The sequence below is a fragment of the Tachysurus fulvidraco genome, chromosome 3, assembly GCF_022655615.1.
Source record: "Tachysurus fulvidraco isolate hzauxx_2018 chromosome 3, HZAU_PFXX_2.0, whole genome shotgun sequence".
In the NCBI taxonomy this organism is placed as follows: Eukaryota; Metazoa; Chordata; class Actinopteri; order Siluriformes; family Bagridae; genus Tachysurus; species Tachysurus fulvidraco.
The window spans coordinates 15,110,932-15,128,763 of NC_062520.1; the positions used below are offsets into that span (position 1 = coordinate 15,110,932).

At 37.9% G+C, this 17,832-nt stretch overlaps 2 protein-coding genes across 4 annotated transcripts; both read left to right on the forward strand.

The window, feature by feature from the left end:
* Nucleotides 1-4,341: 4,341 nt before the first annotated feature.
* On the forward strand, nt 4,342-8,727 carry stmn1b (stathmin 1b). Its single transcript, XM_027148811.2, has 5 exons — nt 4,342-4,454; nt 6,331-6,376; nt 6,495-6,667; nt 6,868-7,059; nt 7,156-8,727. Exons 2-5 carry the CDS (start codon nt 6,361-6,363, stop codon nt 7,225-7,227), a joined length of 453 nt encoding a protein of 150 aa, XP_027004612.1. The 5' UTR covers nt 4,342-4,454; nt 6,331-6,360; the 3' UTR covers nt 7,228-8,727.
* A 762-nt stretch (nt 8,728-9,489) lies between these two features.
* Nucleotides 9,490-16,417, forward strand: paqr7b (progestin and adipoQ receptor family member VII, b). 3 transcript variants are annotated; one of them, XM_027149580.2, is made up of 4 exons: nt 9,490-9,741; nt 9,826-9,863; nt 10,130-10,157; nt 11,491-16,417. In XM_027149580.2, the coding sequence occupies exon 4, from the start codon at nt 11,524-11,526 to the stop codon at nt 12,586-12,588; it is 1,065 nt and encodes a 354-aa protein (XP_027005381.1). In that variant the 5' UTR covers nt 9,490-9,741; nt 9,826-9,863; nt 10,130-10,157; nt 11,491-11,523; the 3' UTR covers nt 12,589-16,417. The 3 variants fall into 3 exon arrangements, with proteins under 3 accessions (XP_027005381.1, XP_027005380.1, XP_027005379.1); XM_027149579.2 differs by lacking the exon at nt 10,130-10,157 and having other exon boundaries at nt 9,491-9,741; XM_027149578.2 differs by lacking the exons at nt 9,826-9,863; nt 10,130-10,157 and having other exon boundaries at nt 9,525-9,741.
* Nucleotides 16,418-17,832: the final 1,415 nt, after the last annotated feature.

Genomic DNA, 17,832 nt, shown 5'->3' on the forward strand with positions numbered 1-17,832 from the left:
TTAATGAAAGGTTTTCAAAAATGACTAATATCTTTGTGGTTTTATGATGGTAAGAAAATTCAGAACATTCAGATCTATTGCCAGGTCACAGTGATGTTATTCGTTTTGTATGAATTCAGTCTAGTGTCTCTTTTACAGCCTTCCTTCTAAGTGCTCTATATAGACCAGTCAACATAGTAATTAAACTGTGAACTAAACATTTATTTCTCGTCCACTAATTTGATTAATCAAGCTGCGTTTTTAAAGTGCTGATATTTAATGTAATCCCACTGGGACGTTGCAATATTTATGTAAAACACATTCCCAACAGCAACAATCCCACTGATACTGTTACTTTAGTAGAGTTAACATCATCAGTGGACATGGTAAACAATACAACATTCAAGTATGTAACTTCTGATTCAAAATCTAAACACGTGTTATATGAAGATAAAAAGAAAGAAAGGAAGCCGATTTCAATGGATGCACCAATCATGTACAAATCATTATGAGCTAGCTAGTCAGCTAGCTGATGGGCTTTCAGTAAGCCTTTCTTTTCTTGGGAAATATTTGGTGTTTAAATATTGAGTGAGTGAGTGGGGCAGCAATTTCTAACACAGTGCCAGACACTGAGAAAGAAGACTGGCGTGACCCCTATAGTGTCAAAAAATATTGGTATGCATCATATATACAGTATAACACTTTTTCTGTTAATCCAATAAACCTCATTTCACTACTGAAACATTATTGTGTCCTTCAGTTATTTGATAGATCAAAATGACATTGCGGAACCAAACACCCAAATATTTATAAATAAAAATCATTATAGAACTTAAAGAACAAATACAGTACATAAATACAGAACAGAACATATTATAATGAATGAATTAGGATATAGTGTATTAGGAGGTTTTTATGATGTTTAGAATCATATGATCACACAGTATTATGTGTACTGCTCCATCTCACATGTAATTGAGGCATATGCTAGTAATAGAAAACAGCATTTAGGAGTCTGTATATAATAAAGAGTATGAGTACTAATGGTTTACTCTACATTAAGCTTTCAGTATCATCACATGACCATTTTTTGACCATGGCAATTTTTTCTTTTTGACTGGTGAGTCTTGCCTTTTGCTGTGTTATTTCAATGATTTGTCTTATATGATGACATGCCTATCTTAGTATTCTTTTCCCTTAAGATGTGTGAGCAAGAATGCTTTTTGACTGGGAGAGATGTAACAAGGAAGAACGATGTATATTATATAATGCAGCATGAACAGAGTATGTGAATGTGTGTCATGCCTGGCAGGGTGTGGGAACATATCTTCTAAGAGAGTAGGAGACGCTGCGTATTACATAACGATGTGATGTCACTAAGTATGATGTCACTCAGAGAGCCAAATGAACTGCAAAGTGTTCAAAGTGACAAAGCCTCTATTTTAAATCTGCTTCCTCTGTTGAATTCAGGACTTGAGTTAGGGCATGCGATTAAAATCACAGGAGCTTCAGATGGGAATCTGTTCTTTCATGCGTTAATGCCTGTTCAGCATGCTGTACCATGAGATTTTGCGAATGACCCACTTTGTGCCTGCAGACAGAATGGCATTTGACCCAGAATGTGCTTTTCAATATCCACAATGCTCTTTTTTTGTGGATTGAGTGCATTACTACTTAAAGAACTCATTTTGACTTAAAATTACCTTTTGATTTTGTATTAAAACAGTCAGCATATTATGTTTTTTATAAAGATTATTTAGAATACAATAATAGAATCTTCTGGTCTGATCTTCAGATCTTCAGAAGACGACACTGCAGACAGAGTGACATCATGTCTCGTTGTTAGCGCTCACATGACCAGACATGTGCACTAGCATACAAAGCTAGATCCTGAAATCACTCTCATATTCGGTGTTACACACAAACCCCTTATTAACATCAAAACATTGATTCAAAACACTCCAAGTTTTATTTTCAGCTTCACAGATCCAAATGTACTGCAAAATATTCACACCTGAGATTAACAGATACTCAGCAAGAATAAACACATATGAATATGAACATGAATCTGATACTAATCTGAATCGTAATATGCAAATAATGACGTGTGACAACAGAACATCAAAGTCACTAGTTTTCTTTGAATGCTTCTTATTTTAAACAGATGACTTAATGATCTGCCACCACAGGACAATATTTTATCTGTTGGAGAGAGCACTAGACTCAGCAAGGAATCTCTCTGTCTATGCTTTTTTCTGTGCCTCTGAACATGAAGCAGTGACCCCCAGGGGGTGAATCAGCCTGTACCATCTGCTCCCCTCTCCTGGGAGAGTCTGCTATGACTAAATCTAGCAAAAACAATACTAGTACCATCCAAAATGCAACAATGGTGCTTAAATGCCATATACCTAATTTACATACAATTCAGACCAAACTAGGATATTACAATTGAATATACAGTCGTATGCAAAAGTTTAGGAACCCCTGACAATTTCCATGATTTTCATTTATAAGTATTTGGGTGTTTGGATCAGCAATTTCATTTTGATCTATCAAATAACTGAAAGACACAGTAATGTTTCAGTAATGAAATTAGGTTTATTGGATTAACAGAAAATGTGCAATATGCATCAAAACAAAATTAGACGGGTGCATAAATTTGGGCACCCTTGCCATTTTGCTGATTTGAATACCTGTAACTCCTTTGCACTGATTAATTGGAACACACAATTGGTTTGGGGAGTTAATTAAGCCTTGAACTTCATAGACAGGTGCATCCAATTCTGAGAAAAGGTATTTAAGGTGGCCATTTGCAAGCTGTTGTTCTCTTTGGCTCTCCTCTGAAGAGTGGCAACATGGAGGCCTCAAAACAACTCTCAAATGACCTGAAAACAAAGATTGTTCAACATTATGGTTTAGGGGAAGGCTACAAAAAGTTATCGCAGAGATATAAGTTGTCAGTGTCCACTGTGAGGAACATCATGAGGAAATGGAAGACCACAGGCACAGTTCTTGTTAAGGCCAGAGGTGGCAGGCCATGTAAAATATTGGAGAGGCAAAGGCGAAGGATGGTGAGAACGGTCAAAAACAGCCCACAGACCAGGAATCAGTCACAAAGATGAAGTTACACCGGGGCTGGATATCTTTCAACAAGACAATGACCCAAATCACTGCTCAAAATCTAGAAGCTCAAAATCTAATCTGGCATTTTTGCAGAGGAACAAGTACAATGTTCTGGAAGTCCATCCCAGTCCCCAGACCTGAATATCATTGAACATCTGTGGGGTGATTTGGAGCGGGCTGTCCATTTTCGCCAACCATCAAAACTAACTGAACTGGAGATGTTTTTTAAAGTGGAATGGTCCAAAATATATTCATCCAGAATCCAGACACTCATTACAGGCTATAGGAAGCATCTAGAGGCTGTTATTTTTTTGCTAAAGGTGGCTCTACTAAATTAAATATTGGTGATTTTTCTGTTGGGGTGCCCAAATTTATGTCACCTGTCTAATTTAGTTTTGATGCATATTGCACATTTTCTGTTAATCCAATAAACCTCATTTCACTTCTGAAACATTACTGTGTCCTTCAGTTATTTGATAGATCAAGATAAAATTGCTGATGCAAACACCAAAATATTTATAAATGAAAATCATGGAAATTTTCAGGGGTTCCTAAACTTTTGAATATGACTGTAATGTTGTATAATATAATAAAGTACTGAATATTAATGCATGTGCAAATGTGAGCTTTCTGTGCACAGATAAAGAAAACAGCAACAGCCAGAAGACAGTGTTAAACAATCAGTAGATTAAAGAGTACACCAAAGTCTAATATCCTGAATGAAAAGATGGCCTTCTTTGCCCAAACATGAGAAGTTTTTCAAGTGTCAGGATTCAAACCTCCTATCTCCTGATGATGCCACTCTCTCTCTCTCTCTCTCTCTCTCTCTCTCTCCCTCCCTCCACTAGTCAATGATGAGCATCTGGGAGGTCATGTATGCTGAATTGTACAATATGTTCATTCATTCATTCATTCATTCATTCATGCATTTTCTACCGCTTATCCGAATTGTATGTATGCTACAGAAATACTGGTTAGTGAAATTAGTGGGTTAATACATGATTTTCCTGGAAATGCACTGGTTTCTTCCAGCTCTCCAATTTTCCACCCGTCTCCCATAAACATGTCCATATGTAGACAATGCTCAACTCCCCTCCATGTGTGACCGAGTAAGTGAATCTTTGTCATCATAAATCCATTATAAGGGACAGAGATGCACTAACTACACATCCCAGAATTCTCACAAACCGATCGCGTTATTCAAGCGTCCGGTTTAACCAATCGCGATTATATACACATGTGACGTCACCCCTTTTTGGTCCTTTTTTTGCGCGAGCGCGCGGTGCTGATGCAGAGCAGAACCTGAGCGCGTGAGGAGTCAAACCAGGAGTACGTTTTTCACAGCATCCGAGGTGGGTGTGTTCTTTAGATCTAGCGTTGCTTTGTTTTGTGTTGATTTGTAGTAATTGTAAAACACGTGTTAAATCTTTTGCATTAAACGTGTTTCCATACATATGTACCAACAAATAAATGTTAGAAATAGATAATAGGCATGACTCCAACGTCACTTATAATCCTTCAGTAATGAGAGCTGGCTGGGTGATTAGTAGAATTTTGTTATTAATTCAGTAGGAAGGTTATAGATTGTCTTTACCTTGGTGTTGCAGATTGATGTTGCAAGGTTTTACCTTAATGTTGCAATTCCACAGGTATGAATTGTCAAAAGCAAATTTTATCATTTTTTAGAAGTGAATTTGTAAAATGATGTTAAATTAGAATTAGAATTTAAAGCTTTTGACGTGCTTGTTTTTGGGGTCAGTGCGAGTCTTTCATTGCTTGCGACGTTTTCATAAAGGCTCTTTGCTGAGACTTTGGCTAAAGGATCCGATGTTGCTTTCACACGATGAGATGGATGTATAAACACAAAATAATCATAAGAATCATCGATCCGCATCTCAGCAGTGATTTGATGATTTCTCATTAGTGATGTCTCAATTCCTACCTGGAACAATCCTGCTCAGTACCACATGCCTTTGTCTCCGCAGCCTTTCATTCAACACAGTGATTGTTCTCAGATGAAATGCCAATGCAAAGCTATCGTTTTCTGTTTAGAAACAAATATATATTTAACGAGCTTATAATATATACAGTACATCGACATTCGGAAGTCGCATTTTTACACGCAGGAGCATCGAGTGATCTTGGGTGTGACGCTTGGTTCATGCCATGTGACACGTTATTTATCTGTAATGATTATGAAACTCATCAGCCATTATGTTGTGCATGAGACATTGTTCATTTTGCTGTAATCCTAGAATTGCACGAAAGAGCTATTTTGTTATTTATCACACAGACTGATAATCTCGTATCTAATGGTTAACAATAACGTTGTTATTATTCCACACACGGATTTCCTTTTGCTCATTCTGGGCTGTATAAAAGATCCAGTGTGATGTTCAGTCGTCATGCTGGATGCACTGGGACGTGTGAAATGGTCTGGAGGAAAACGCCGCCGTCGCCTTTGTTCGTTTCAGACACAAAATCTCCTTTGTTTCCGTCCCTGAGCTGCCGCCCAGTTCACCATCCCCACTAAACAGGCTCGATGTTTATGACCTGCAAATCCATGTCTCTCATTTCAATCAGACACTTTGATTTCTAGTTAATACTGAATATATTTAATGCCCCCTCACATTGTCGTTTGCATCCTTCAGGTTTACAGGCGCTTCATGTGTTGAGCTTTGATGAATTGCTAGAACAGCAGGACAGTTTCAGTTTTGAGGCCAATTTACTGTCCCCCCCCCCCCCCCCCTGACTTCCACCATTATCAAAAAATTAACAGAACATCTGTGTTTAAAACAAGAAGTGAAAAAAAAAAATGCCGAACAGGAGACACCACTCCCAAATCCCACTGATTAGAGCAAAGGGACAATACCAAGGAAATACACAATTACACACACACACACACACACACACACACACACACACACACACACACACACACACACACACACACACACACACACACACACACATTTATCCATTGTATCTTTGCAACAGCCATTGACCTCTGAAACGTTGTTAAAATAATCATGTATCTAGGACAACATGCTGCTTGGGTAGACAATGCTGTTGTTTATGGTCAAAGAATATCTTGTTCATTTGTCACTGACTGTTTGTTTGGGTTGTACAGAGAGAATGATGTGGGCTTTCTGTCATGCAAGATGATGATGATGATGATGATGATGAAGATACATCTTTTCAAATCCTTTATTTGCTTTTATTCTCTAGGTACTTGAAGCCCTCAAATTTAAGAGTGCAATGGCGTCCTCTGGAGGTAATCTGGAAAACAAATACAGTCATGCGCTTCTATTTTATTTCATCTTACTGAAGTCATTGTCCTTATGAGGCATCATATTTTATAGTTATTATCAGCAGTGTCTTATCATTCACAGACATCCATGTTAAGGAGCTGGACAAGCGTGCTTCTGGACAAGCTTTTGAGGTCATTCTGAGCCCCTCGGCACCAGATGCCAAGGGAGAGTTCCCACTGTCCACCCCAAAAAAGAAGGAGGTGTCTTTGGATGAGATCCAAAAGAAACTTGATGCAGCAGAGGAGAGACGCAAAGTAATGACACGATTGTAATTACATAGTTATTTAGGCATAAATACAGTGTCACAGGGGAGGGTGTTTCTGTATATAATGTCATCAGTATACTGTATGTTGTATAACCTTTAATGGCTGTTTGGTTATTCTGGTTGTCACTGTTTTTGTTTTATGTGTTGATTGCTAGTTTGAAGTAGTGATTATTTAAAAATACTCCACAGAATCATGAAGCAGAGGTCTTGAAGCACTTGGCTGAAAAGCGAGAGCATGAGAAGGAGGTTCTCCAGAAAGCAATGGAGGAAAACAACAACTTCAGCAAGATGGCAGAGGAGAAACTCAACCAGAAGATGGAAGCAAACAAAGAAAACCGTACAAAACAGATGGCAGCAATGAATGAGAAATTTAAGGAAAAGGTAAGCCTTCATGTCAGACATTTCTCATGAATTTCTAATGAAGCTTGGAATTAATTAGATTAATGACTTTGTGCTGTATTTTATATTTCAATTTAGGACAAGAAAATTGAAGAAGTCCGAAAGAACAAAGAAACAAAAGAAGATGGAGCCGAGGGTGATGAGAACTGAGGGTTTTCTCTTTCTTTCTGTTTGTGCTACTCGATTTTTTTTTTTTACTTATCCAAAGATTTATTTTTGCTCCATTATATGGCCAGTATTATGCATTTGTTTTGACACTTTTTAGCTAAAGGTTAGGGGAGAAGCAAATGCATAATTATCTTTTTATCTTCCTGGCTCAGACCTTCTTTATATCTTCATCACCTGTAGAGTTTTCTTCTTGCAACATTGGCCTGTTAAATAAGCAGTCTTTTATCATATTGGGAAGCATGCCTGTGTTACACATAGGTCTCTGGCTTTGTTTATTGCATCGTGCAAGTTGACCTGTACCTGTGTATGTTACAAACTGCAGTTGTTTGAACTTAATAAAGCTGCACAGTTGCGTGTTAATTTTTAGAGTTTAACAGTTTTAGATCTGCCTCTTTTTTTTTGTGTAGATGTTCATTTATGAACAAATATTGTGTCTGCTTGTCTGTGTAACTCTCTTTCCATCTGGTTAACAAGCACATTCTTGCATTTACCTTGTCATTGGCAAACTTATTATTTTTGAAGAAACCCAGATCTGAACTAATATCGCACTGCAGACAAACATGTGCATAGGCAATATGACCTGTATTTGATATTCAGTCTAGTCCATTTTGTATTTGTTGATGAAAGAGTAAAGAACAAAGCAAATGGTCTCCAGAGGAACTGTACATCTAAAAGGCTGTCCTTTTTTTTGCATATTTGCAGTGTTTTTCCTCATCTGATTATCTGCACATAGCTAGAACATTCTCCAGTAATTCAGCCCATGTCTATAACTTTCCCACTTGAGGATATAGATAACAGTGGCCTGCCAGATGACATTACCAAGTGATTCAGACAATATGACCTGTATTTGATATTCATAAACACACTTTCTATATTGGAGGTACTTTATCTCTAAAGAGGCGAACCAAAAATGAGCATTCGTGTAAACATTCCTAGTAATGTTGGGCAGTAAGATCTAGTCTATTTTGTATGTGTTGACACCTAGTGGCCCATTTGAAGGCATGACACTTTTTCATTCACGAAAATCTTTTCAAAGAGGCTGTCAGACATGACTTGCAACTAAAATCTCGACTGCATGAGGGTATATGATTAGCTTATAACCATGCAAAGCAAATCTGAATTCATTTGACTCTCTTGATTAAAGCAAGTTGTATGTTTCCACGATGTAAATACATTTTCCTTTTATCAGATACCATGCAATGTGAATTTGTTTTACTTTAATTTCAATTATTTTTTACAAACTGATCCCAAAATTCCGAATCTAAATCCCACCACAGTCTTTCCCTTAAATCTTATTATGACTACAATAATATTACATTTAATAAGGTTTTACATTACCGCTTAAGCCGTTTTGTCTAAGTAGGTCAATTTTTCAATCTAGTAATGTAAAACAACTTAATCCTTTTGCAATTTCATGTACTCCTTTCTAGCACTGTCCATTTTCAGCATGAAGAATTAAAAATGATTTTGTCTGTGTTTCAAGTTTTGAGTTGTAAGTGTGGTTATTCAAATGTGGTAACAGGTTTTGTTTCTGAACAGATGCTTAGTTCTGCTGCTGATTTCAACACTTCTCTTTTGTGAGGGTCAAGTCATAAAGGACATTTGTGGCCGTTCAAATGCTTTTATTATTTATAATTTATTTTTATTTTTTATTTATAAAGTAACTATTTTAGCAATGGATTTAAGCCGTAAGCAAAGAATCTGTCCACTTATGTGAAAACAACCCCAAAGCCAACAATCTCTTCATATCCCACACTATGATAAATGGCACAGTTAACAATAGGAACTAAATGCTTCATGGACCTGCTGTGTATTTATGATGAAGGAGCTCTATTGACACACACAGGCTTACAAAGCAACATTGTTAATATCACCCTCCTCCATACGATTCAACAGAGGAGCATTTATACACTTGTCCCCAACCAAAAGGGACAAAGTGCACATTTTAACACATTACCTGCTCCTATTCTAGGCCTAGAATAAAGAGAGGTAGAAAAGAAAAACGACACACTTGTGGGTGTCTAAAAAACACCCGTATTCAGACACCCACTGTTACTAAAGATGTGTATTAAGTCAGACTGTCACATTTCTCAATATCGTGACCACACCTTTCCACTCGTTAAGTAACCCTGTATTCATTTAATAGATAAGCCAGGACAAGATTTAACGTTAATATACGTCTTCCGCACGGAATAATCTTTCACCAAGCTTGCTGTAAAGGCGACATTATTAGGAAGTGGGCGGGTCTGTTTCACACTTCTCTCCCATTGGTGGATTAACAGAAGAAAACAGTGCGGTGACCGGATTGGCTGAGGCGCTTGTCTTTATAACCGTCTGTACAACTCTCCGGTTGTGCAGGGCGCTGACAGGAGCCTCACCCGCACGAAACAATTATCAACGAATATTCAGCTTCCTTCATCATGTTAATGTTACAGGTCTTCACAGAAACGTATAAAAGCTGCATGCATCCGTTTTCGCTGATTGACTCATAGAAAGGTAAGTTGCCATAAATACCGAAGAGTGTTAATGAAAAAATGTCGAGAAAATGTTAATACAATTTATCCATATTATCTTCGATAGAGAAAGAGCTGTTTCATGTAGACTGAAATGCAGAAAAAGTAAGTAAAATGTCGGAGAACAATCTGAATTGAGAAACTGTACATCTGATAGTCTGTCATTGTTAAACTAGCTACATGATCTAGAACATTCTCTGGTCATTCAGTAGCGATAGCGTTCCTACTCGAGGGTGTGGAGAACGGTGGCCTGCTGTCGGTTGTCGTTACTACATCATTCACAAGTTGTCTTTAGGCCTCTGTGCAATTTTATTTACCCTTACAGCTGATTTACAGACGCTTCTCTATCTCCCTTTTTGTCCCTTTAACAGGCGAATTTCACCACCTGAAGACGTGACAGTTAGTGACGTAACGCGTGACATTGTTCAAAATAGTTGAGAAATTACACAGCTCACATAGACGGCACATTAGCTATTTACTTTTCATCACTGATCCTTAAGTGTTCTTAATACTTTCTTACTAGTGTCAGTAATTTATGGCTGTTCCAAATTCAGCAATGATCTTAATCAAGGTTTTACACAGTAAGATGTTGCTTTTGCACATCTTATCTGATCTCTGTTACAACTCTAATCTCCAAAAGTAAACGGGCGGCATCGGATTATGCAAAATGTAGCTACAAACTTATTGCTGACAAGGGGAAACATAAAATAAACATGCAAATAGAGAGAGATAGATGCAGTAGATAGATACAGTAGATAGATAGATAGATAGATAGATAGATAGATAGATAGATAGATAGATGGATAGATAGATACTTTATTCATCCCAATGGAAAATTCACAAATTTTTTCGAATGTTAAGAAAAATATCCTTATTATCTCAACCTAAATTATAACACAAGCCCATTTTCTCCAGGAACCCAGATCATGCTGACTGATGATGTAAGCAGAACAATCTCTGATCTATCGTTTACAGGTCAAGCCATAATCTAAAAAAAAAGGCAGGCTGTGAAACAGTCTTTGCACTTGCAAATTTATAATAATTAAATTTGTTTAAAGGTTTATATGTTTAGCTTCTTTAGCACTTATTTTAACTACATTTGCCCAGTGTTTTACATGAGCTCGGTCTTGACATTCAAACCACTTCACTTGTCTGGCATTTCAGGATGTCTTTACAGGCTGAGCTGGTCAAACTGGTAGACTATTTTTGCTGGTAGGAGAAAGGAATACTACGTCAGAGGCCGACTAATGATGAGAAAATTTAATGATAAATACCCAACTAAGACACGAAGACATAATGAATGCTACCTATGGTGGTTTTATTAAGAAAAACCACATGCAAAAATGCAGTTTGTGACTAGACAGCAGGCTTTTGCATACAGAAACTGGAAATGAGAAACACTACAGGTTATTGCACTGTGTTCACTTGCTATGGGCTAATTTGCATATTTTAGGTTGCAGTATACAGATTTTATCTGAACTAGATCTGCAAGTGGAAATGTACTTGGTTAAAATATTATCAGTATACAATCCAAATACAAGACCAGATCTAAACACTTTCGTTGTTATGCATCTTTCTAAAATTGCTTTGAGACAATACCTAAAGTTAAAAGTGCTACACAATCGCAGTACACTGAACACTGGCCAATATTATGAAGGCAAATAGAACAAGAATGATTGTTCACAATGATGTTTTATTTATTTATTTATGTTTTTGCTTTTACACACTACAGATCCCAGACTGTTCGGTTTGATTCACCGTCACCATGGCGACCGTGGTAATGGAGCAGATTGGCCGTTTGTTCATAAACGTGCAACAACTGCGTCAGATTCCCCAGCTGCTTGAGTCTGCATTTCCCACGTTACCATGCACTGTGAGCATCAGTGACGTGCCTCACGTCTTCAGGGAATCGCACATCCTCACAGGCTACCGGCCACCTGATCACAGCTGGCGCTATTACTTCCTCTCGCTCTTCCAGCGGCATAATGAGACAATAAATGTGTGGACACACTTGCTAGCCTCGCTAGTCATACTCGCCAAGTTCCGGGAAGTGTCAGAGACTGTGGACTTTCTGCGTGACCCACATGCACAGCCGCTCTTCATTGGTCTCCTGACTGCATTCACCTATCTGGCCTGCAGCACTCTCGCCCACCTGCTGTCTGCCAAGTCTGAGCTCTCCAATTACACTTTCTACTTCCTGGACTACGTGGGTGTTGCTGTGTACCAGTACGGCAGTGCCCTGGTGCATTTCTACTATGCGGTGGAAGAACCGTGGCATGCTTATATTCGAAGCTTCTTCTTGCCCACTGCTGCTTTTATGGCATGGCTCTCGTGCGCTGGTTGCTGCTATGGCAAGTATGCCAGTCAGAGTCTACAGAGGTACGGCCACAAGTTCTGTCAGATGGTACCCTCAGCCCTAGCCTACTGCTTAGATATCAGCCCTGTGGTGCATCGCATTTATACATGCTACAGTTCACAGCAAGTTTGCACTGACCCAGCAATAAATTTCCACTTTTATCAAATCCTCTTCTTTCTGGTCAGTGCCTTCTTCTTCTCTTACCCTCATCCGGAGTGCTGGTTCCCTGGCCGCTGCGACTTTATTGGCCAGGGCCACCAGATCTTTCACATGTTTCTTGTGTTGTGCACACTGATGCAGATTGAGGCTGTGCGCATGGACTACACTGAGCGCAGACCCTTGTACGAGCGCCTGCACGGTGATTTGGCTCATGATGCTGCGGCTCTCTTCGTCTTCACAACCTGCTGCAGTGCCCTCACAGCCTTCTACGTGAGGAAGCGAGTGAAAACCTACCTTGAAGAAAAACAAGAATAACTTTCTACAATTAAAAAGCAGGAGTGAGGAGATTTGGGAAGGCAAGAATCAAGTAGGAGACTTTGAGCAACTGATCGCACTAATATAATAAGTCGATTGAAAATGGTGGACTTGCTGTCATTTAATGACATTTGTGTGGGTGGGGAAGTGACTTGAAGGTTGAGCCTTGTGTTTGTCTGTTGGATTATACCAACAAACAACCGAACAAACTACATATTTTTAATCAGTGATTTACCGTTTATAACATTTATAGATTAATACTCACATGAAGACAGAAAACTAAAGCATACAAGTAGAGAGATTTTACTTTGATCAAATCTACTCTAAAGGCTACTGAAAGCCCAGTTGCATGAACGTGTGATCAGTTTTGTGGGTGCAAAGGCACTGTAGACCGAATTACAATGTTGACAGACAAAAATCCTGACCTCAGCTCAGATGGTGTACTATGCATATTTTATTGTGAGTAATGCGTTCACATCGTGAAACCTGAGATGTAGTGAACTAGTAATACTCTGATGGACTAAAACCGTGGGAAAGAGTGTGGACACTTTCTGCACTTTCTGCCAGGGGGTGCTGTAGTGTAGTGTATTACTGAGTGAGTACATTGCTAGACACAAATTTAAACAACAGACATGGTTCCTTTTGCTGTTCTGGTCTAGTCCAGTGATGTGAGGTCCAGCATGGTAAAGGCAACCCTTACTGACACAATTACAGTAAAATCCTTTTTTTTCTTGTTAGGAACAGTGCAGGATCAGTAATTGATATAACACCTCTGAAGCAGGCATGGTTCAAGGGCCAGCAGTAGGAGCTTACCAGTGCTGCCGTGCCTTCTCATCAGCTGACCTGAACCTTAATCATCACTGCCTTCATAAGTTAGTGTTTGATTTGAGATGTTACAAACACACATATACAAATTAGGTACTTCTTTCATAGCGTGTAATAGAGATGTGTGCATGAGTTGGTTTTTTTCCCTATCCAGCAGAAATTTTAAGAAAATCCTGTCCTGCTCATGCAGGATGTTTGGCATTTGACCAATCCCTGCAGTAGCTACAGTACCTACTATGTTTAGTTAATGGACATAGTTAGACAAGTTTCCCTAAATACAGAAAAAAATATTCAAGGAAACCGCTGCACCACTGCAGAAAATTATTGAATGAAAATGGAGAATGCTTTATACACTGCCTCATGGGCACTCCGCATGCTCCCGGTCAATAAATGAGGCCTTTATCTAATGTGCTTCACACGACTACGCTCCAATACGTGTGAAAATAAAAACTCCCATGACACTTGATCTTTTGGGATCCCAGTTCAGATGCACATCTCTATACATTGTATATATATTGCATAGTACGCCATTTGAGACTCAGCTTTACTCTCAAAATACACCAATTTGTTGCACATCATCCATGTTTGTTTTATTTTAAAACATTCTCAGTCTCATACTCTTTATCACATGTATATAGCATCAGGTAGCAGCATGAGAGGAAATGGGTTTGACTCAAATACAATTTCTTTATTGGTGCTTTAAAGGGCATTTAGTGCATGGCTGCCAATAGTGACATTTTTATCAGTTTTTACATCCTAAAAAAATTGGGAGAACATAATGAGCAGTTTTGCTTTGTGGATTGCACTGTATATATGTAAGCTGACTGGTGACTTTAATCACCAACGAATGCTTATGAGCATCTCCAAACCTACAAATGTTCCATGATTGTGTGAATGCAATCTCTGGGTGTCGTGTGTGCCTCTAAATACTGCCATTTGGTGTTGCCCTGAAGAATTGAAATCTATATTCCTGTTCTTTTCAAGTCACATGTGCCAATATGCTTCATTGTCATGCTTCGGGTTGAAAGATTTTTACTTTGCACTGCAGTAAAACCAGATCTCTGACATTTATTTTGAGATTGAAAAGATGGAAATTCTTGTAGAGACAAATATTATATGAAGTTAAATGTGCACCCAATGTTGACTGAATTGATTTGGTATGGATGTTTACGTTATGATGTCAATTATTAACATTTTGTTTATGGGGGCTTTAGAGAAACAGCTCGCATGCCCTTGATTATGTAATTGTAAGTGATGCCTGCTTTTGCCATCAAGATGTTATTTTAGAACCCAAAGGGCTACAGTGTTGAAGTTTGCCTTTTAGCACTTCATGATGTCAATGCCATTGTGCAAATTGTTTCCTGGGTGAAGTGTTTAGTGTTAATGTGCTATGTGCATGCATCTATGTGGGCCAGTGAACGTATAGATGTTGTGAGCGTGTGCAGTTTCTAGTCAATACACTACTTGACTGCTGGTGATAAGAAATGCAGTGTGAGAGTACATAATGTTTAGCAGCGTATGAGGGACCTACCTTATGTCTTCATTCATTGACTTTGTGTTTTATTACATTACACTAGCTTGCACTTTGTGGACATGCCATCGACTGAAGTGTTTTTCAGCCTGCCTTTACTGTCACTGGAAAGGGACCATAACAGGACCGCTAGACTTTCCTAGAGTAGACTAAATGTTATTTGGGGGCTAGATTATTCTGAGCACAGCAGAGACACTGACATATTGGTGGCACTAATATGAGTGTATCAGGTGCATTAGCGTCGTGATGTGAAAAGGCCCGAGTCAGTAATCGCTCCTCCACACCTGTGTGCAGATCTACAAGTGCATGTAGATAATAAAATGGCCAATGATTGTAGTTACAGGGTAGTTGTGCTTAATAAACAGGTGGCATCTGTGTTAGAATGCATTTTTCCTTCATTAGATTTTGTTTCAGCATACATTCTGCACATGGCATTAAACTGATTTTTATTATTTATTTTTTTCTGATAGATAACATGTTAAAGATGTTGGCTTAGTTGCCCAAAAGATTTATAGTACCGACAAGTGCAAGACAAAGCATCAGTCTGAAGACCGATAACAGAGAGGTGCAACTCTGCAGTGCTTTTGGGAATGTGTGTCTTTGGTATATGAATTGTGTTTAATGTAGCCAATGTGCACCAGCAGTGCACAATAAGTATGATGTCACTGATAGATGGATTCATGGACTGATGATGTCATTGACCATCTCATGAAGTCTAATGAAGTGACTGACTGTTGGACCAAAGATGGTTTGTGTGTTAAAAATTTGTGCCATAAAATGATTGCAGCCTCTTCCTTATTAACTGAAATGTCTGGTTTACCAGGCCATATGGGACTAATTTGTAATATGTATTATTAATAAAAAAAGTGCATGTTGCTATCACAAAAACAACACATTTAAGTTTTTTAACAGTGGCATCTTTAGCCTGTGTGTGTGTGAAAGAAGCTATGTATTTCAGAATACTTTGTTAAATGTCAAAAGGAAGATGTTAAGTGGAAGCAAAAAGCTGGCACCATGTCAGTGTGGATTCCACAACGATGAGGTCAACGCCAGGCACAATCAAGCTCGAACAGCCTGTCAGAATCTAGCTTCAAGAGAAAAACTCACTACCTATGAATGACAAAACTAAACTGTGAAATCGATTTTACATTTAATCTGGCTCAGCAAAGAATCTGAGCAGATTTTTAAATGTTTTAATACATTTAGTTAATACATTTAATTCATGGGTTTGTGTTATGGTCAGAAGCAGACATACATCATGGGAAAGGTTTGTCTCACTGGGGTTTGTGCTGTTCAGTTCCCTGGAAGTTCAGTGTTAAACTCTCTTCTCTCACGCTGACTAACACTCTTATGCAGAGACATAAGGGGGAGTTCAGTTGTCTGGGATCTGTTTAAAACAGCAACAAAACCAGCAATGTATAAAATGACTCTTGTTGCATTGTGGAATTAAAATAAATACGTGCTGTTCTGTCCTATCGTTGTCCTTGTAAATTGTGATACATGCTATTTGTCATAGTTTTATAATAATAATAATAATAATAATAATAATAATAACAACAACAACAATAATAAAAATTATTGGTGTTGTTATTATTATTATTATTATTATTATTATTATTATTATTATTATTACTACTACTACTACTATGAATGGTATACATTTTTCCCACAAATTATATTTAATAAAACTATAGTACAACAATGTAATATATATATATATATATATATATATATATATATATATATATATATATATATATATATATATATATATATATTATAATAATATTATTATTATTATTATTATTATTATTATTCTAGATTGCACCTCACACATTGGGTTACTTTCTGTCTATCTGTGTCCATTGGGCTTCCTCCAGGTTCTACTCTTCCCCCTACCTACCAGTTCTGTGGTGGGTTGGCATCCCATGGAGTGTTTTTCCTGCCTCATGCCCACTATTACCAGGATAAGATCCAGATCCAGTGTGACCCTGCCCAAGATATAATACATACTGAAAATTAAAACAAATTTTAATTTAGAAATAAAGAGAACAATAATTACAGCAACAACAACAACAATCTTAACAGGATTCAAGATTCAAGATTTTTATTTGTCACATACACAATTATATAGAGCATATATAACCAGCAGTGAAATGGGAGTCAGGTCCGCTCCATGGACAGTGCAATTATTAAAAAAATACAATACAGATGAAAATATAGCTATGAAAGAGTGAAATAAAAGTACACAATACAAATATAAGAATAAAATATAAAAGATGTACTGTATACTGTGGAATTAAATATAGAATGAAAAATAGTGTGCATGAAAGTAAACTGTAGTCTTAAATATTGAGATACACAGGGATGGCAAATGTGCAAACAGGTTGACACTTTGTCACAGCCGGAAGCGGAAGGAGACAGACCCGTATGCAGGATAGCTTCAAATGAAAGGGGTTTAATAAATAATAAAGACAACGACATAAAGACGATAATAAAAGCAATACAGATGAAGACACTTAACAAAGATTAGACATGACGAGGGGTAAACGTAACTAATGATTCCGCGCTGCACTCGGCAACGCGGCCCACTTAAATATAAAAAGACACGATGACACAATAAGGATCAGGTGTGAAGACAGGGAGGGGCAGACGAAGGCGGGGCAGACACGTGACGAAGAAGATAAACAAAAACAGCACGTGGCCAAAAGTCCGGGTTGAGTCCTGACACACTTACAGTATGTCAATGTGAGGTAGTGAATGATGAATATCTTACTGATAAAGTGAATATTAAGTGGAGACGAAGATGTTAAGAGGCTGGTTTTGAGTTTAGGAGCCTGATGGCCTGGGGTATATATTAGTGTTTAGATGAATACTTCTAGATAAAT

Coding starts and splice junctions, on each gene's coding strand:
- stmn1b (XM_027148811.2), top strand. Junction 6,668..6,867: donor CAGCAGAGGAGAGACGCAAA/GTAATGACACGA, acceptor AATACTCCACAG/AATCATGAAGCAGAGGTCTT. Junction 7,060..7,155: donor ATGAGAAATTTAAGGAAAAG/GTAAGCCTTCAT, acceptor ATTTCAATTTAG/GACAAGAAAATTGAAGAAGT.
- paqr7b (XM_027149580.2), top strand. CDS start 11,524: ATGGCGACCGTGGTAATGGAGCAGATTGGCCGTTTGTTCATAAACGTG.